This window comes from Seriola aureovittata, chromosome 9 (assembly GCF_021018895.1).
Source record: "Seriola aureovittata isolate HTS-2021-v1 ecotype China chromosome 9, ASM2101889v1, whole genome shotgun sequence".
Classification (NCBI taxonomy): Eukaryota; Metazoa; Chordata; class Actinopteri; order Carangiformes; family Carangidae; genus Seriola; species Seriola aureovittata.
This window is the reverse complement of record NC_079372.1, coordinates 22587058-22609160: the sequence shown is the minus strand read 5'-3', so window position 1 is coordinate 22609160 and position 22103 is coordinate 22587058. Positions and strand designations below refer to the sequence as shown.

General features: G+C 33.9%; 1 protein-coding gene across 1 annotated transcript; it reads left to right on the top strand.

The window, feature by feature from the left end:
* Positions 1-14945: 14945 nt before the first annotated feature.
* On the top strand, positions 14946-21651 carry LOC130174671 (mitochondrial carrier homolog 1-like). The gene is made up of 12 exons (XM_056384743.1): positions 14946-15360; positions 16080-16164; positions 16250-16356; positions 17083-17145; positions 17515-17572; positions 17698-17749; positions 18243-18302; positions 18404-18497; positions 19033-19080; positions 19162-19229; positions 19565-19640; positions 20261-21651. Exons 1-12 carry the CDS (start codon positions 15208-15210, stop codon positions 20333-20335), a joined length of 939 nt encoding a protein of 312 aa, XP_056240718.1. The 5' UTR covers positions 14946-15207; the 3' UTR covers positions 20336-21651.
* Positions 21652-22103: the final 452 nt, after the last annotated feature.

The following is a 22103-nucleotide window of genomic DNA, read 5'->3' as shown; positions in this document are numbered from 1 at the left end:
TTTGACAATTTCATGCCATAGTATACTATGACGTTTTTTGACAATTTTATGCCATACTATACTATGACGTTTTTTGACGTTTTATGCCATACTATACCATGACGTTTTTTGAAAATTTTACGCTAAACTATACTATGACGTTTTTTGACAATTTTACAACTATACAATGATTGGACTTTTTTGACGTTTTATGCCATACTATACTATGACGTTTTTTGACAATTTTATGCTTTACTATACTGTGACGTTTTTTGACGTTTTATGCCATACTATACTATGACATTTTTTGACAATTTTATGCCATACTATACTATGACGTTTTTTGACGTTTTATGCCATACTATACTATGATGTTTTTTTGACAATTTTATGCCATACTATACTATGACGTTTTTTGACGTTTTATGCCATACTATACTATGACATTTTTTGACAATTTTATGCCATACTATACTATGACGTTTTTTGACGTTTTATGCCATACTATACTATGATGTTTTTTGACAATTTTACGCTATACAATGATTGGACTTTTTTGACGTTTTATGCCATACTATACTATGACGTTTTTTGACAATTTTGCGCTAAACTATACTATGACGTTTTTTGACGTTTTATGCCATACTATACTATGATGTTTTTTGACAATTTTACGCTATACAATGATTGGACTTTTTGACGTTTTATGCCATACTATACTATGACGTTTTTTGACAATTTTACGCCATACTATACTATGACGTTTTTTGACATTTTATGCCATACTATACAATGACGTTTTTTGACAATTTTATGCCATACTATACTATGACGTTTTTATACATTTTTATGCCATACTATACTATGACGTTTTATGCCATACTATACTATGACGTTTTCTGATATTTTTATGCCATACTAAACTATGACGTTTCATTCCATACTATACTATGATGTTTTTTGACAATTTTACGCTAAACTATACTATGACATTTTTTGACGTTTTATGCCATACTATACTATGACGTTTTTCGACGTTTTATGCCATACTATAATATGACGTTTTTTGATATTTTCGTGCCATATTATACTATGATGTTTCTTTGAAAATTTTATGCCATACTATACTATGACGTTTTTATACATTTTTATGCCATACTATACTATGACGTTTTATGCCATACTATACTATGACGTTTTTTGACGTTTTATGCCATACTATACTATGACGTTTTTTGACGTTTTATGCCATACTATACAATGACGTTTTTTGACGTTTTATGCCATACTATACTATGATGTTTTTTGACGTTTTATGCCATACTATACAATGACGTTTTTTGACAATTTTATGCCATACTATACTATGACGTTTTTTTGACGTTTTATGCCATACTATACTATGACTTTTTTTGACAATTTTACGCTATAAAATGATTGGACTTTTTTGACGTTTTATGCCATACTATACTATGACGTTTTTTGACAATTTTGCGCTAAACTATACTATGACGTTTTTTGACGTTTTATGCCATACTATACTATGACGTTTTTTGACGTTTTATGCCATACTATATTATGATGTTTTTTGACAATTTTACGCTATACAATGATTGGACTTTTTTGACGTTTTATGCCATACTATACTATGACGTTTTTTGACAATTTTACGCTATACAATGATTGGACTTTTTTGACGTTTTATGCCATACTATACTATGACGTTTTTTGACAATTTTACGCCATACTATACTATGACGTTTTTTGACATTTTATGCCATACTATACAATGACGTTTTTTGACAATTTTATGCCATACTATACTATGACGTTTTTTGACAATTTCATGCTTTACTATACTATGACATTTTGATGTCTCACTATACTGTGGTGTTTGATGCCTTAATATAATATGACGTTTTTTGATATTTTCGTGCCATATTATACTATGACGTTTTTTTGAAAATTTTATGCCATACTATACTATGACGTTTTCTGATATTTTTATGCCATACTAAACTATGACGTTTCATTCCATACTATACTATGATGTTTTTTGACAATTTTACGCTAAACTATACTATGACGTTTTTTGACGTTTTATGCCATACTATACTATGACGTTTTTTGACGTTTTATGCCATACTATAATATGACGTTTTTTGATATTTTCGTGCCATATTATACTATGATGTTTCTTTGAAAATTTTATGCCATACTATACTATGACGTTTTTATACATTTTTATGCCATACTATACTATGACGTTTTATGCCATACTATACTATGACGTTTTTTGACGTTTTATGCCATACTATACTATGACGTTTTTTGACGTTTTTATGCTTTACTATACTGTGACATTTTTTGACGTTTTATGCCATTCTATACTATGACGTTTTTTGACGTTTTATGCCATACTATACAATGACGTTTTTTGACGTTTTATGCCATACTATACTATGATGTTTTTTGACGTTTTATGCCATACTATACAATAACGTTTTTTGACAATTTTATGCCATACTATACTATGACGTTTTTTGACGTTTTATGCCATACTATACTATGACGTTTTTTGACAATTTTACGCTATAAAATGATTGGACTTTTTTGACGTTTTATGCCATACTATACTATGATGTTTTTTGACAATTTTACGCTATACAATGATTGGACTTTTTTGACGTTTTATGCCATACTATACTATGACGTTTTTTGACAATTTTACGCCATACTATACTATGACGTTTTTTGACAATTTTACGCCATACTATACTATGACGTTTTTTGACATTTTATGCCATACTATACTATGACGTTTTTTGACAATTTTATGCCATACTATACTATGACGTTTTTTGACAATTTTATGCTTTACTATACTATGACATTTTGATGTCTCACTATACTTTGGTGTTTGATGCCTTAATATAATATGACGTTTTTTGATATTTTCGTGCCATACTATACTATGACGTTTTTTTGAAAATATTATGCCATACTATACTGTGACGTTTTTATACATTTTTATGCCATACTAAACTATGACGTTTCATTCCATACTATACTATGACGTTTTTTGACAATTTTACGCTAAACTATACTATGACGTTTTTTGACGTTTTATGCCATACTATACTATGACGTTTTTTGACAATTTTGCGCTAAACTATAATATGACGTTTTTTGACATTTTATGCCATACTATACTATGATGTTTTTTGACAATTTTACGCTATACAATGATTGGACTTTTTGACGTTTTATGCCATACTATAATATGACGTTTTTTGATATTTTCGTGCCATATTATACTATGACGTTTTTTTGAAAATTTTATGCCATACTATACTATGACGTTTTTATACATTTTTATGCCATACTATACTATGACGTTTTATGACGTTTTATGACAATTTTATGCTTTACTATACTATGACATTTTGATGTCTCACTATACTGTGGTGTTTGATGCCTTAATATAATATGACGTTTTTTGATATTTTCGTGCCATACTATACCATGACATTTTTTGACAATTTTATGTCATACTATACTATGACGTTTTTTTGATGTTTTATGCCATACTATACTATGACCTTTTTTTGACAATTTTATGCCACACTATATAATGACGTTTTTTTGACGTTTTATGCCATACTATACTATGACCTTTTTTTGACATTTTTATGCCTTGCTATAGCTTGACTTTTTCTGCCTTAATATGTTTTATCTTTTTTATAAATCACATACGAGAGAAGGATGATGAGCTTTTACTGTGGGTCAGTGGTTAGAGCTGTCACCTCTCAACCAGAGGATTGTGGGTTCAAGGCTGGTCTGGGGCCTTTCTGAAGGGAAACTGCATATTATCCCTGTAATGCCATGGGTTCTCTGAGCACAATACAGTCCATACATATTACATTCATTGATGACTATCATGACTTTTTATGCCTTACTATACTGTGACGTTTTTTTGACGTTTTTATGCCATCCTACGCTATGACGTTTTTTTTGACAATTTTACGCTATATAATGATTGGACTTTTTTGACGTTTTATGCCATACTATACTATGACGTTTTTTGACATTTTTATGCTATACTATACTATGACGTTTTTTTGAAAAATTTATGCCACACTATACTATGACGTTTTTTGACAATTTCATGCCATACTATACTATGACGTTTTTTGACGTTTTATGTCACACTATACTATGACGTTTCATGCCATACTATACAATGTCGTTTTTTGACGTTTTATGCCATACTATACCATGACCTTTTTTTTGAAAATTTTATGCCACACTATTCTATGACGTTTTTTGACATTTTTATGCTATACTATACTATGACGTTTTTTTGAAAAATTTATGCCACACTATACTATGACGTTTTTTCACAATTTCATGCCATACTATACTATGACGTTTTTTGACGTTTTATGTCACACTATACTATGACGTTTCATGCCATACTGTACAATGTCGTTTTTTGACGTTTTATGCCATACTATAATATGACGTTTTTTTGAAATTTTATGCCACACTATACATTGACGTTTTTTTGACGTTTTATGCCATACTATACTATGACCTTTTTTTGACATTTTTATGCCTTGCTATAGTTTGACTTTTTCTGCCTTAAAATGCTTTATCTTTTTTATACGTCACATACGAGAGAAGGATGGTGAGCTTTCTCTGTGGGTCAGGGGTTAGAGCTGTCACCTCTCAACCAGAGGATTGTGGGTTCAAGGCTGATCTGGGGCCTTTCTGAAGGGAAACTGCATATTATCCCTGTAATGCCATGGGTTTACTGAGGACAATACAGTCCATACATATTACGTTCATTATGACTTTTTATGCCATACTATACTATGATGTTTTTTGACATTTTTATGTCATACTATACTATGACAATTTTTGACAATTTTATGCCATACTATACTATGACGTTTTTTGAAATTTTATGCCATACTATACTATGACCTTTTTCTTGAAAAATTTATGCCACACTATACTATGATGTTTTTTTGAAAAATTTATGCCACACTATACTATGATGTTTTTTTACATTTTTATGTCATACTGTACTATGATGTTTTTTTGAAAATTTTATGCCACACTATACTATGACGTTTTTTTGACGTTTAGTGCCATGCTATACGATGACGTTTTTTTGACGTTTAATGCCATACTATACTATGACGTTTTTGACATTCATATGCCTTGCTATAGTTTGACGTTTTTTTGACGTTTAATGCCATACTATACTATGACGTTTTTGACATTTATATGCCTTGCTATAGTTTGACTTTTTCTGCCTTAAAATGCTTTATCTTTTTTATAGGTCACATACGAGAACAGGATGCTGAGCTTTCTCTGTGGGTCAGGGGTTAGGGCTGTCATCTCTCAACCAGAGGATTGTGGGTTCAAGGCTCGTCTGGGGCCTTTCGGAAGAGAAACTGCATATTATCCCTGTAATGCCATGGGTTTTCTGAGGACAATACAGGCCATATATATACATATTACGTTCATTGATGACACCTATGACTTTTTATGCCTTACTATACTGTGAGGTTTTTTGACAATTTTACGCTATATAATGATTGGATATTTTTGACGTTTTATGCCATACTATACGATGACGTTTTTTGCCATACTATACTATGACGTCTTTGACATTTTTATTGTATACTATACTATGACGGGTTTTTTTTAATTTGATTTTATGCCATACTATACTATGACGTTATTTTGAAAAATTTATGCCACACTATACTATGACGTTTTCTGACAATTTCATGCCATATTATACTATGACGTTTTTTGACGTTTTATGACACACTATACTATGACGTTTCATGCCATACTATACAATGTCGTTTTTTGACGTTTTATGCCATACTATACCATGACCTTTTTTTTGAAAATTTTATGCCACACTATTCTATGACGTTTTTTGACATTTTTATGTCATACTATATTATGACGTTTTTTGACGTTTTATGCCATACTATACTATGACGTTTTTTTGAAAAATTTATGCCACACTATACTATGAAATTTTTGACATTTTTATGCCACACTATACTATGACCTTTTTTTTAAAATTGAAGCCTCACTATACTATGACGTCTTTTGACGCTTTATGCCATCCTATGCTATGACGTTTTTTGACAATTTTACGCTATACAATGATTGGACTTTTTTGACGTTTTATGCCATACTATACTATGATGTTTTTTGCCATACTATACTATGACGTTTTTGACATTTTTATTGCATACTATACTATGACGTTTTTTTTTTTAATTTGATTTTATGCCATACTATACTATGACGTTTTTTGACGTTTTATGCCACACTATACTATGATGCTTTTTTGAAAATTTTATGCCATACTATACTATGACGTTTTTTGACATTTTTTTGTCATACTATACTATGACGTTTTTTGACAATTTTATGCCATACTATACTATGACGTTTTTTGACATTTTTATGTCATACTATATTATGACGTTTTTTGACGTTTTATGCCATACTATACTATGACGTTTTTTTGAAAAATTTATGCCATAATATACTATGACGTTTTTTGACAATTTTATGCCATAATATACTATGACGTTTTTTGGCGTTTTTTGCCATACTATACTATGACCTTTTATTTTTTTAAAATTGAAGCCTCACTATACTATGACGTCTTTTGACGCTTTATGCCATCCTATGCTATGACGTTTTTTGACAATTTTACGCTATACAATGATTGGACTTTTTTGACGTCTTATGCCATACTATACTATGATGTTTTTTGCCATACTATACTATGACGTTTTTGACATTTTTATTGCATACTATACTATGACGGTTTTTTTTTAAATTTGATTTTATGCCATACTATACTATGATGTTTTTTGACAATTTTATGCCATACTATACTATGACCTTTTTTTGAAAATTTTATGCCACACTATACTATGACGTTTTTTGACAATTTTATGCCATACTATACTATGACGCTTTTTTGAAAAATTTATGCCACACTATACTATGACGTTTTTTGACATTTTTATGTCATATTATATTATGACGTTTTTTGACGTTTTATGCCATACTATACTATGACGTTTTTTTGAAAAATTTATGCCACACTATACTATGACGTTTTTTGACAATTTTATGCCATACTATACTATGACGTTTTTGACATTTTTATGCCATACTATACTATGACCTTTTTTTTTAAAATTGAAGCCTCACTATACTATGACGTCTTTTGACGCTTTATGCCATCCTATGCTATGATGTTCTTTGACAATTTTACGCTATACAATAATTGGACTTTTTTGACGTTTTATGCCATACTATACTATGACGTTTTTTGAGAAATTTATGCCACACTATGCTATGACGTTTTTTTGACATTTTCATGCCATAATATTGTATGATGTTTTTTGAGATTTTTTTCATGACATATTATATCATGACATTTTTGTGCCATACTATACCATGACATTTTTGTGCCGAACTATACTATGTTGGTTTTTTGACATTTTTTTGCCATACTATACTATGACATTTTTTGAAATTTTTTTTATGCCATACTATACTATGACATTTTTTTGACATTTTCATGCCATAATATTCTATGATGTTTTTTGAGATTTTTTTCATGACATATACTATGACATTTTTGTGCCATACTATACTATGACGTTTTTGTTAACATTTTCATGCCATAATATTCTATGATTTTTTTTTAGATCTTTTCATGCCATATTATACTATTATATTTTTGTGCCATACTATATTATGACATTTTTGTGCCAAACTATACTATGTTGGGTTTTTTTGAAATTTTTTGCATTTTTTTATGCCATACTGTACTATGACATTTTCATGCCACACTATAATATGACATTTTTTTGCAATTTTGTATGCCATACTATATTATGACATTTTTGTGCCAAACTATATTATGACATTTTTTGCAATTTTTTTCATGCCATACTATACTATGACATTTTTGTGCCATGCTATACTATGTTGGTTTTTTGACATTTTTGTGCCATATTATACTATGACATTTTTTGCAATTTTTTTTATGCCATACTATTCTATGACATTTTTTTGACATTCTCATGCCATAATATTCTATGATGTTTTTTGAGATTTTTTTCATGCCATATTATACTATTATACTTTTGTGCCAAACTATACTATGACATTTTTTGCATTTTTTTATGCCATACTATATCATGACATTTTTGTGCCATACTATACTATGACATTTTTGTGCCAAACTATACTATGACGTTTTTGTTAACATTTTCATGCCATAATATTCTATGATTTTTTTTTAGATCTTTTCATGCCATATTATACTATTATATTTTTGTGCCATACTATATTATGACATTTTTGTGCCAAACTATACTATGTTGGGTTTTTTTGAAATTTTTTGCAATTTTTTTATGCCATACTGTACTATGACATTTTCATGCCACACTATAATATGACATTTTTTTGCAATTTTGTATGCCATACTATATTATGACATTTTTGTGCCAAACTATATTATGACATTCTTTGCAATTTTTTTCATGCCATACTATACTATGACATTTTTGTGCCATGCTATACTATGTTGGTTTTTTGACATTTTTGTGCCATATTATACTATGACATTTTTTGCAATTTTTTTTATGCCATACTATTCTATGACATTTTTTTGACATTCTCATGCCATAATATTCTATGATGTTTTTTGAGATTTTTTTCATGCCATATTATACTATTATACTTTTGTGCCAAACTATACTATGACATTTTTTGCATTTTTTTATGCCATACTATATCATGACATTTTTGTGCCATACTATACTATGACATTTTTGTGCCAAACTATACTATGTTGGTTTTTGACACTTTTTTGCCATACTATACTATGACATTTTCTTGCCACACTATACTATGACATTTTTTGCAATTTATTTTATGCCATACTGTACTATGACATTTTCATGCCATACTATAATATGACATTTTTTTGCAATTTTTTATGCCATACTATATTATGACATTTTTGTGCCAAACTATGTTATGACATTTTTTGCAATTTTTTTTATGCCATACTGTACTATGACATTTTCATGCCATACTATACTATGACATTTTTGTGCCATGCTATACTATGTTGGTTTTTTGACATTTTTGTGCCATATTATACTATGACATTTTTTGCAATTTTTTTTATGCCATACTATACTATGACATTTTTAGACATTTTCATGCCATAATATTCGATGATGTTTTTTGAGATTTTTTCATGCCATATTATACTATTACATTTTTGTGCCATACTATACTATGACATTTTTTGCAATTTTTTTTATGCCATACTGTACTATGACATTTTCATGCTATACTATAATATGACATTTTTTGCAATTTTTTATGCCATACTATACTATGACATTTTTTGCAATTTTTTTTATGCCATACTATACTATGACATTTTTGTGCCATACTATACTATGACATTTTTTGCAATTTTTTTTATGCCATACTATACTATGACGTTTTTTGACATTTTCATGCCATAATATTCGATGATGTTTTTTGAGATTTTTTCATGCTATATTATACTATTACATTTTTGTGCCATACTATACTATGACATTTTTTGCATTTTTTTTATGCCATACCATATCATGACATTTTTGTGCCATACTATACTATGACATTTTTTGCATTTTTTTTATGCCATACCATATCATGACATTTTTGTGCCATACTATACTATGACATTTTTGTGCCATACTATAATATGACATTTTTTGCAATTTTTTTTATGCCATACTATACTATGACATTCTTTGACATTCTCATGCCATAATATTCTATGATGTTTTTTGAGATTTTTTTCATGCCATATTATACTATTATATTTTTGTGCCATACTATACTATGACATTTTTTGCATTTTTTTTATGCCATACTATATCATGACATTTTTGTGCCATACTATACTATGTTGGTTTTTTGACATTTTTATGCCATACTATACTATGACCTTTTTTTGACATTTTCATGCTATAATATTCTATGATGTTTTTTGAGATTTTTTCAAGACATATTATACTATGACATTTTTGTGCCAAACTATACTATGTTGGGTTTTTTGACATTTTTTATGCCATACTATACTATGACATTTTTTGCAATTTTTTTTATGCCATACTATACTATGAAATTTTTTTGCTTTTTTTTTTATGCCATACTATACTATGACATTTTTGTGCCAAACTATACTATGTTGTTTTTTGACACTTTTTTGCCATATTATACTATGACATTTTTTTGCCACACTATACTATGACATTTTTGCAATTTTTTTTTACATACTATTCTATGATGTTTCTGTGCCATACTATACCATGTCGGTTTTTTTTACATTTTCATGCCATACTATACTTTGATATTTTTCTAAAAGACTCTACTACATCTGTGTTTTAAATTTTTTTTTTTACTATACTATGACATTGTTTGACCTTTTCATACCATAATATACTATGACATTTTTGTGCCATGTATGAAGAGATGATGAGACATCCAGAGTATAAGTCCAGTTTTGGTTTTCTTCCCCTCCTGTTCTAAGGCTTTCACCTCCTCCAGGCAGTCTCATCATGATCATCAATGTAAAGGGAAGTCTGGGAAGTGTGAACGGTCATTTTTCCAGCAGTGCCACAGGGAGTCTATTATGTGTTTGCAGGGATTTTAATGAGCTGGATGGGGAACACTCATATTTAGCGTTTGTATCATCACCATAAGACACTGGTGAATAATTATTTTAACCCCAGGACCACTGGAAATGTTGAAAACTGCAATAATGGAGAAAAGATGGTTCATCTAAGCAAAAGTAAAGAAATATTAATGCAAGTTGTCTTTTTCTAATATTTCAGTTTTCAGTGTAGACACAAAATTAGAGAACATACAAAATCTTCAGTGTAAAGTAATGCATCATTTGACAACGTTGATGTGTATTATTTCAGTGTTTCTTCAAGATGATCTATCAACTTCTATTCAACATCCAACACTTTATAGAGAATTTGTACTTTGTTATTTCATACAGTTCTTTCCAGATATTTGGACAAATGTCATCTCTTGAAAAATGTCTGTTCATAAAAACGAGGGGCAGCTGTTCAAGCTGCTTTATATCAATTTGAACTCCAGACTTTTTCATTTCACGCAGCTCAGATACCAGTGATGATGTAACTGCATTGCCCCGAGTTTGCACAGTCTTGGGCAGAACATTACTCTACTAGTTGTATATATAAGTATATGTAGTAACTTGTCAGCAAACACTTATATACACCTATTTAAATGGCTGAAGAAAGATTGAGGAGAACATTCACAGGACAGGAGTGACCAACCAAACAATCTCTGCCCATAGAACTATATCAATAAATGACCCTTCACTAAGCCAGTCCGACTCTGCTGTCACACTTTAAAAAAGTTGACCTTTGACCTTTTGGATATAAAATGTCATTACTTAATTTTATCCTTATAGACATTTGAGTTGAATTGTGTCATAATTATGTATGTATGTAGGCATATATGAATTCTTGAGTAATGGCCAAAAACTTTTTTTGTGGGGTGACAGTGACTTTGACCTTTGACCTTTGTCCACCAAAATGTAGTCAATTCATCTATGAGTAGAAGTGGACATTTGTGCCAAATTTGAAGAAATTTGCTCGCATTCACGAGAATAGGACTGACAGACAAACCAAATCATTGCGGCTCCAGCCCTCACTGTGACCAGCGCGTGACATAATAGTGAAATCCATAGGGAATCATGACTAAACCTTAGCTCATAATTAAACCAACATGTTGACTTACCTTACTTTGCAAGAACAATGGTGTTCCTGTATATGTTTTTCCTGCACATGAGATGTCAAGACACGGGGTGCCTGATATTTGCCTTAATGTCCTCATCATTCACAATACTCAATTGCAAACAATTTATATGAACGTAGCTCTCAAATGTATATTATAGTTCTTTCTGTGTATTTATCTGTGATATTTCAGAAACATTACTCCAGAAATGCATTTTGCTTTCATTTGTTTTGATATTTTTCACTGATGTCATTGAAAACACTGTAGATTGCCATGCCATGTTCAAAAGTTAGGTATAGCAACAGTAACCAAGGGAGGTGGAACTTAGTGAAGAGTCAATTGTACAAGACCAGCAAGCACAATTTAATAACCTACATATAACCTAAAACCTACATAACAAACATATTGTTTCAGAATTTGACCCTATTTAAACCTGAGGACCACCCCACTGACCTCACATAGGCTAGAATCCATAATGTGCCAATCTATCCAAACCCTGTATGACCACCAGTTCATAAAATACAGAAGCTGTGTGTGTATATGAGAGTGCAGAAAAATTATGTCCCTGGGATCAATAAAAGATAGAAAGAGAAGAAGCTTTTAATTAAACTGAGCTGGTTGACCCAGCTCTGCAGGTATGAACAAGCAGTAGAGACTCCATCATTTATATTTATGATGAGCTGACGAACACAGAGATTTAAATCAAACTGAAAGCTAACAGGGGAGAAGAGGAATACAAATCCACACTTCTGTTTACTCACACTCATATTGGGAATATTAAAATGTTCAGTTCACATTTCATGAGTTGATTGTCTAAAGAAAAAAGAATAGTTCACTTAAAATGCATAATCATGTAGTTGTCTTGTCTAGACTTGAAAAATATAACCAAACCACTCTGGAAAAGTGATGTATAATGTTCAAAATCAATAAAGATAAGTTATTACAAAAACAATATGCAAAAGTAGGGTCACATGTCACTGTTTATAATACAGGATGTTTATCCTTTGCTGGACGTGCTGCTTAAAGAAATGTGGAGCATAAATTGAGAGTACATCCAGACACCACTACACCACTGTAGCAAACAGTTGTCTTTTGACAGATCCATACATCATATCTGTCTCTTTGGCTGCTCCACTGTGTTCAGCAGGTAGTCTCTGTCTGCTGCTTGGTGCTGAGCAGATGGTGTCAGGAGACAAAAATAAAACAGTAAAGTTATGAGCTTTGAAATCAAAGAAAGATGCTAAAAAGAGCTGAGCAGACAAGCATCCAATTTCACATTAGATATATTTGTTTGATCCATAATTTATATAATTATTAGAGCACCCGTGATTGAGCACAGAACACTCCCTCCCTCTCTTTTGTGAACTGAATTTCTCACTTCCATAAATGTGAGTTAGAATTTTATTTATTTATTAATTTTTCTTTTGATTGCTCAGAGCACCTCTTCTTTATGCACCATGTTTCACGATATCTATGCCAGAACCAGTAACTGTACCACCAACCCTGTATTAATGTCATTTAAATTCAGTAAAAATCAAAATAACAAAAAGAGAAAAAAAAGTCATAATTATTTCACATCTATCTGACATGAATTTATAGCAGACGTTACAGTGTAATAAGCAGTGTCAGACTTGGGTAAGATACATGAGGATAGGGTGTTGTGATGGAATACAGGATTGGTTTTTACACCTCATTTTAACAACCACTGCATCACAGCTCAGACAGCAGCAGTTTGAAACAACTGATGTGTCCATCCATCTGTTAGCGTGAAGGGAAACAGTCAGTGGGCTGAAACCAGCATCTGTCATAATGACCGTAAATCAACCCAACCACAGTGACTGCCTATTAGATTACACTTGTTGAACTCCTTTGATCTACCAATTATATTGTTTATGCGAGACACATCAGATCTGGCTTTTCAGCGTGACATTATGCTTTAAGTATGCATATAAACTGATTCAATACTTTTCTATGAATGATACTGTGATGATGCCATGAACAAACAATGACACCAGATGATATGTAAATTAAAGCATCCTGTTGACATTTACACAATTCAAGCTTTAATATATTCTTACATCAGGGAATGATGGAATCAGTGTACGGTTTAGACTGTATTTCTCTCTCTCTCTCACACACACACACACACACACACACACACATATACAGTATATATATATACACTGTATACACATATACATATATGTGTGTGTGTGTGTGTGTGTGTGTGTGTGTGTGTGTGAGAGAGAGAGAGAGAAATACAGTCTAAACCGTACACTGATTCCATCATTGTGTTTGTGTGTGTTCAAGTGAATGAAGGAGGTCAGGAGCTTAATTGTTGTTGGCTTCACAGATTATTTAATAATATTTTATGTTTCCTGTTATCATTTTGGTCATCATCTTAACTCTGCACACCGCCCACTGCAACAGGAAGTGGGCACCACCAATTATGTTTTATGCTATTTGGGCCTGGATTGGAGAAAACCATTGTAAGGCTCATAGCACCACCTGCTGGAATCAAAGCGCTCATTTGTTGAAATTCATCTTCAGAGTCATCCGAGTCTTTCGTTTAGCAGCTCTTCGTCTATGTACAGGAGAAGTAACATAAAAACAACAACAACAAAACAACAACAAAAACAAAAAAACATAGTAGTAGTACAAGAAAAGCCACATAAAAACGGTATAAAGTGAAACAAGTGCATGTTTGTGAGTGCGTATGGATTATTACTCTCAGCAGTCAGTTATTCAGTCATTTAGTGGAAGGAGAGGGAGGGAAGGGGAGGATAGGAGGGCGACACAGAGGTGACAGCCTTTGGGAACAAGCTGTTTTTTGGTCTGTTGGTTTTGAATTAGTTTGTCCTGTACTTTTCCCAGAGGGGAGGGAGGAAAACTTCTTCTGACCTAAAATGTTCTTGTTTTTGTTACTGCTTGCTCAGTTGTTTCTATTATGATCTGCAATTATCTTGAATGTGACTTTTTGATTGTGTTGAAAAGACTGTCAATAAAAAAAAAAAAACGTGTCTTCGAATGATGGCACGAGGTAAGCTCCGCCCATGTGTTTTGGTTCCACTGTCACGTGACAGATAAGGCTGCTAATTTTATCCAAAATAAGTTCTGAAATAACAATAAGTTCTTATAGACGAGTACGACGTATTATCATAACTGCATTTTATTCGATATAACGGCTCTCCTCTTAATTCACTGAATTCGTCTGAAGCACAGAATATTATTTTGAAAGTTTGAAGCGGAAGTTCGAGTTTCTTCTTTGGTCTCGCTTGATACTGACCGGTGATGAACCGTCTCCCTCCGTCACGGTAACTAAAGATGGAATCACCAGAAAACCTGTCCGGTCAGGAAGTCGGTGTGGAGCAGGATACTACACCGACCTCCGTGGATGTGGACACTGCAGTGCTGCTGCTGGGAGCGGGAGTAACAGCCGTTACACATCCGCTGCTGTACGTGAAGCTGCTGATACAGGTAGCTGATGTAGCTAACTAGCTAACAGTAGCCATAACAAAACAAAACGCCGTTGCTGTGTTGTTTTTCACTCATTCAAGTGTTACCTGCACTTATTCAGCTCAGCCACCAACATAATTATTAACACGCAAACATGTCAAACATTTTCTCAGTTCTGACTGAGAGTGAAGATGTGTCCACCTTTGGCCTTGACCTGCTCTGTGTGGTGGACCGCGGTGAAGACAGGTTGATGCTGGACATTCAGTGAAGATAATCCGCAATAACTATTGAGTGAGATCATCAGTCATTAGATTTGTTGAGCATTACAATAAAGCTTTATGGATGCTGCTCAGGTTATTCATATTTCAAGATGTATATAAAAATGATGATGATGTCCCCTTACATCTGGAGAGGCATCTCTGTAGCACCACAATGCTTCATTTATAATAGTTGTGATGTCATGACAGATTTTGCCTTTATCAAAAAATTGCAGCTCCTGTGATTTGGATATTGCTTTTGATCATATAGCAAATTCAGTAATGTCATAATTTGTCATTCTTCCAAAATTCTGTCAGATTATTTTACTGTGAGGGAAGACTAAACATGCTCCAATGTCCACAGCAAAGGACTGTTTTTGTTTAATTCTCTATGCAGGACAAACCCTGCAGTAGTCGTCAATATTATCATAATTCCCATGAAGCGGAGAAGCTGTTTTTAATCTCAGTTATCGCTGTCTCCAGGTGGGACATGAACCTCTTCCCCCGACTGTGGGCACAACCATGTTTGGGAGAAGAGTCTTATACTTGCCTGGCTTTTTCTCCTATGGTGAGTTAGCTGTGATTATTCAATGTCTGTTTGTTTCACTGGACATGAATGAAGAGCAGGTGACATGTGATGGGTTTGTTTTCAGCACATCACATCGTAAAAGTGGATGGAAAGAGGGGACTCTTCCGCGGCCTCTCACCTCGTATCATTTCCAGTGCCATCTCTACCATGGTTCGGAGCAAAGTTAAACAGGTGAGGACTGACCCTAAGAATGACCAAATATCTTTACAGTTTATATTTAGCATTGATCGTCGTATGTTGTGTCAAAGTTCTCTATTGGTCATCCCAGAACTGGACTCAGCCTGGAACCAGCCTGATACGGTCCTGACACACCAGGAGTCTGATGAAAAAAAATAGATTTAGACATACAAAGACAGAAACATGCATTCACACATCAGATTTACAAAACCATTTGTACAGTTTGTTTGGTTCTGTTGTATAAATCCCACTCCACAGTTAGCTATCAATCAACTGGTTATTGATTAAATAACCAGTTTTCAGACCTGTCAGTGAATAAAACAGTGCAGAAGTCCAGTTTTGACTGCTTTTATGGGTGAGCAAATAAATATATAGCAGATTTCAGGTAAACAATTAATCCTGCAAGGCTGGATGGATCGTTTGGGTGGGCGGGGCTTGGGACATGGCCGAGAGCAGTGACTGCTTTGTTGTGACATCACAAAGTTACAGAAGTTCTGATGGCTCATTTTAAGGCAAGTAAAGTCTGGATCACCTGTGAATATTCTTCACAACATAAATTATAAACAACATGTACGAGCCACTTGAGAACTAGTTGGTTCATACGAGTGGATCCTGAATCAGCCAATTATATGTTGCATATAAGCGTGAGGTGGTGTGTGATTACCAGAAAAAATGTCTTTGGGTAAAAGGTTGTCACAGTAATTTTGGTTATTTATTCAGCAGGTGGAGCTTCTGTTCAAGAGAGATGAGCTGCAGACTTCACTCAGGAGAGTGGTCAAAGAGGTGAGACCTCAGTTGAAACTGAGTAACATGAACTCGTCGGACTGAAATGATACAGTTTCACTGTCTCTCCCTGCCTCCTGTCTGTTAACCTGTCAAAGGCCAAGGGCGCGGTGACCTCACAAAACACTGTATTGGTCTTTTGAATGCAATATCTCCATAACGCCTTGAGGGAATTTCTACAAATTTGGTACAAACTTATTAGATTTTGGTCAAAGGTCAAGGTCACGGTGACCTCAGTTTTCATTTATCTAGAAAATCAATAGAATTTAAAAAATTTTTTTTTTTTTATATCCGATACTGAACATTTTATATTAGTGTTTTATTTTTGAACAAATCTTTTCAGCTCTCTCCACATTGTTTCCTCCGCAGACCACACATGAAATGATCATCCAGTGCCTGTCCAGAGTCGCCACTCATCCTTTCCATGGTATGTTATCTCACCGTACAAAGTGTCTCTGGTTACACAACCACGGATTAAACCAGTTAGTGCTGTGTTGTTGGTCCCCTGCTGTTTTTACAAGTGACATATACTGTTGTGTTTTCCTTTGGCAGTTATGTCAGTGCGGTGTATGGCCCAGTTTGTTGGCAGAGAGGTCAAGTACGGGTAAGAATATATATATATATATATATATATATATATATATATATATATATATATATATATAGACTGTATATTTATTATATATTATTTTTCAGCTGTAAAATAAGCTGCTCACTAACCTGAAGGAACCCTCCACAAAAATGATAAAAAATAACATTGAGAAACTCTAATCTGCCTCATCAGGACTCTGTGTGATTGTCACTATGGCCCTGTTCACATGGTTTCACAAAGATATTTTAGAGTCTTATTTGTGCTCATAGATCAGTCTAATGCAAGTCAGACCGTTTCACAAAAATAAAGACTGACTAACTTTAACACAAAAACATTAGATACCCTACCCCCAGGCTAACTCAGGCCTGAGACTAATGTATCCATGGTAACAATCAATGTCACCTGTGCTGACCAGTAGCACCTAACCACAAAAAACAGGGAAACATTTATATATTTTCAGTGTGAACTTTGTACACGTGTTAATGGAGGTCGTTTTACCTTTCAGAGGGATGTTCAGCTGTATTGTCAGGATTTTTAAGGAGGAAGGAGTTTCTGGATTCTATGTGTGAGTCATGTTATAATTTCATTCATTAGTTACATTCGTACGACATACTCTCCTCGACCTTTGACCTCCAGCCGTTTGAGCAGTGTTTTGTGTGTTTGCAGTGGTCTCATACCCCATGTGCTGGGAGAGGCGCTCTTCCTGTGGTGTTGTAACCTCCTGGCTCACTTTATTAACACCTACGCTGTAGACGAAAGTGTAAGTCCATCACCTTCACTCATACTAAGGTAACACTGTGTTTAACAGGAGAGAGAGGAGAGAGGCTGTCATTTTATATTAACACAATCACTTAATTACTGATTTAAAAAAACCATTGAATAACAAAACATAAAGTGTCAAAACTCTGCCATGTAAGACGGGAACATCTGCTTCTGAACCATTCACCATACTGAGTCACATCATCATCTTTATCAGCGTTCAGACAGTAAAGCCAGACTTGATAACTACAGTGTTTCACTGGAGGGACTGTTAATGTTGGATGCAGTTTTATTTTCAGCAGTAACTGTAACAGGGAACAGACTGTTTTCATTTGCTGTTGATGTAAACTCAACACTTCCCTCATGTTTACCCTGTCGTGTCTTGATAAATTGAGTGTAATGTCCATTTCCACAGAACTTATTCACTCTGCTGCTTTGAGGTCAGATTCACTAAGACACTGTGGTTTCAGCCAATCACACACACAATCTGTATAAGAGTCGTTCACATTCACCTCTTCCTTGTCTTTGTGTTACAGTTCAGTCAGGCCTCAGCAGTAAGAAGCTACACTAAGTTTGTGATGGGAGTAAGTTCAACGTTCGCACTCCAGTTGAAAACGTTTCTCCTGTGTCGTCACCTCAGACTGATGCAGTGTGTTTTTCTTCAGATTGCAGTGAGTGTTCTGACGTATCCGTTCATGCTGGTGGCCGATCTGATGGCCGTCAACAACTGTGGGTGAGTGAAACTTTCAAACTTCATATTCACAGATTAGTTCAGAAGCAGGATGATTCAACATGTGTTTAGTTCATTCAGTGTGGCAGCCCGATGGATTTTCAGTGACGGTTTATCTTCTGCAGCTACAATCTGTGGCTGATTCATATTCAGATAGAAATAATACATTTAAATATGAACTAATAAAATACATAAAGGTTCACTGATTTCTTACTTCTTCTAATGTTGGAAAATAACATTTACAGGAGTTTCAGAATTTCCTCTCGGAGGCCTGTATTTGTAAAATCCTGGCTGCAGCCCTGATGCTTCAGTCTGATTGGTTGTCTTTGTGTTGTCAGCCTGGTTGCAGGTCTTCCTCCTAACTCTCCCATCTTTAAGTCCTGGATGCACTGCTGGAATCACCTGAGCCGAAAGGTATGCTCATTTCTCCACTCTCACTTCTGACACAACAGCACAAGACACACTGTTTTCCAGCCACTCTCATTCTGACCTCTCACTTCTTTACAAACACATGAATTAGGTTCAACCTAGTCTGGATCTTTTGTTTACCTGCCTCACTGAGCCCGACTCTGATCATTACAGTCAGTTCAATTTAATTTGTATTGTTCCACATCATAACATCTTATCTGAAGGCGTTCACCTGAGCCAGCTCTAACTATAAGCTTTATCAAAGAGGACAGTTTGAAGCCTGACCTTAAATGTAGAGAGGGTGTCCTTTGTCTGAACCCAGACTGGGAGCTGGTTCCACAGGAGAGGAGCCTGATAGCCGAAGACTCTGCCTCCTGTTCTACTCTTCACAAGTCAGATAACCCCGAATAACCAGTTTATCTGTGTAGTTTATGAGAAAGAAGCACAGTCGTTAATTATAAAACATCATTAGAACTTATGTAGTTAACACGACATGTGGTGAAACAGTGATAAACCTGCAGAAGAAATTGACGATCAACAAGGAGAAATGTAAACACAAGAAGCTGTTGTATTTATATATATTATAATATGCTGTTTTTTAACAAGTGAACCCCCCCTGCCCCCAGGGTCACCTCTTCAGAGGATCCAGCTTCTTTTTCCGCCGGGTGCCTGTGACCTCCCTGCCCTCCATCGAGGACTGACATCATCAACATATTCACTTGCTGGGATGTTCGTCCTCTTCCTGCTAGGAAAGATTTTTTCAGACACCCCATTCCCCCTGTCAGCCTCTGATGTAGCAGGAGCAGCGGAGACGGCGCAGCTCGTGGTGCCAACAAACTTTTGGTTACAGGAGCTTTAGTTCAGTTCAGATGAGGAAGGAGGTTGTTACAGTGTTTTGTTCTTGCCTGCAGTGACTACAGCTCTGATCTCATAGCTACGTCTCCATAGCAACAGCTGCTGAGGCTCATGGGTACTGCAGTAATTAATGCTGTCACACAAACCACATATTCCTGATGATTATTATCATCAGATATATGATATATATCATAATAATATGGTCAGTGTTGGAGCACTTCCTGTTTCTGAACCTCATCGGGTCAGTGATGTCATCAATGATCCTGATTCTGTGTTGAAGAGGAGCCTGAATTTAACCTTTCAAAAAACTAGACCACCCACCTCACCACCACCCACCGGTCCTTCACATCAACCACTTTGTTTTCCATTAATTTCCTCGCAGTTTAAAAGTCTTACACTCTTTAAACCTGTTTGAGATGCGTCATCCACCACTGCCAGTCACATTATCAGAGGTTTAAATCAGTCTGTGATTGAGCTACATTATTATAGAAATGTTTGATTTTAGTGAATTATGTGCTTCAACACTGCAGGTTTGGATCATACAGGACAAACTGAAGGTTCGTTGTTTCACTGCAGTTCAAAACAGTGTCTTTGTTTCTGTTCATGGAAAAAGTGTCTGTCACAAAGTGTTTCCTATTTTTTTAAGTTTAAAGACGATTTAAAAACCATGAGCACATTGGAGAAAACACACACTTAAATAAATATATAAATATATATATATATATATATATATATATACACACATACACACACATATATATATATATATACACATATATATGTACATACACACACAACTGAGTCTGAGATCTCTTTAAGACCCCTCTGTATGTGTATATATATATATATATATATATATATATATATAAGTATATATAAGTATGTAGATGTATACACTACTTTCTTACATTTTAATTTCACACCCTGAAGTTTTAAGAATTTTTGTTTTTAAAATATTTTTGTGCTACAACCTTTTCTAATTCCATAACAGAGTGTTTTTTATTTGTCAGCCTAAAACCTACAGGTGTTCTTATTGGATGATGTCTGTTCCCTGACGGCCAATTACACGCATGTTCATGTTTTGACTCCAGGCTGTGATTTGTGTTGTGGTTGCTCTGCCCACTCATTCTTCTTCTGTTGTGAAAATAAAATCTTTCCTGTTCGTCAGTGTTGAGTTCATGTTCAGAGTCTGTATTTACTGTAGTTAACAATTTACCACCAGGAAAAAGCTGAACTAAAGCTGAAACTGAAAGCTGAGTAACTAATTATTGACAGCTACTTGTTTTGCTAATTTTGCAAAAGTTACAGTTGAATTAAATTATTATTTTTACTAATATTCTAAGATGAACATTTGCTTTATTGAAGCAGCATGAAATTACTTCAAATTGTGTATTTGTCATAGCAAAATTTTTAAAATGTGGGTATTAGATTGGCTATGATCCAGTAGGTATTCTTAAAAAAACAAACCTAAATCATCGACATTATATATTTCTTCTTAATTAAATACGTTATATTTGTTTTCACACCTGTCACTGTCCATTTCTCTTGTACCTGGAGTTTAACGTGGTTAAAACAAAGTTTCAGTGAGTCTGGTCTCTGGTCCTGTTTAGTTCA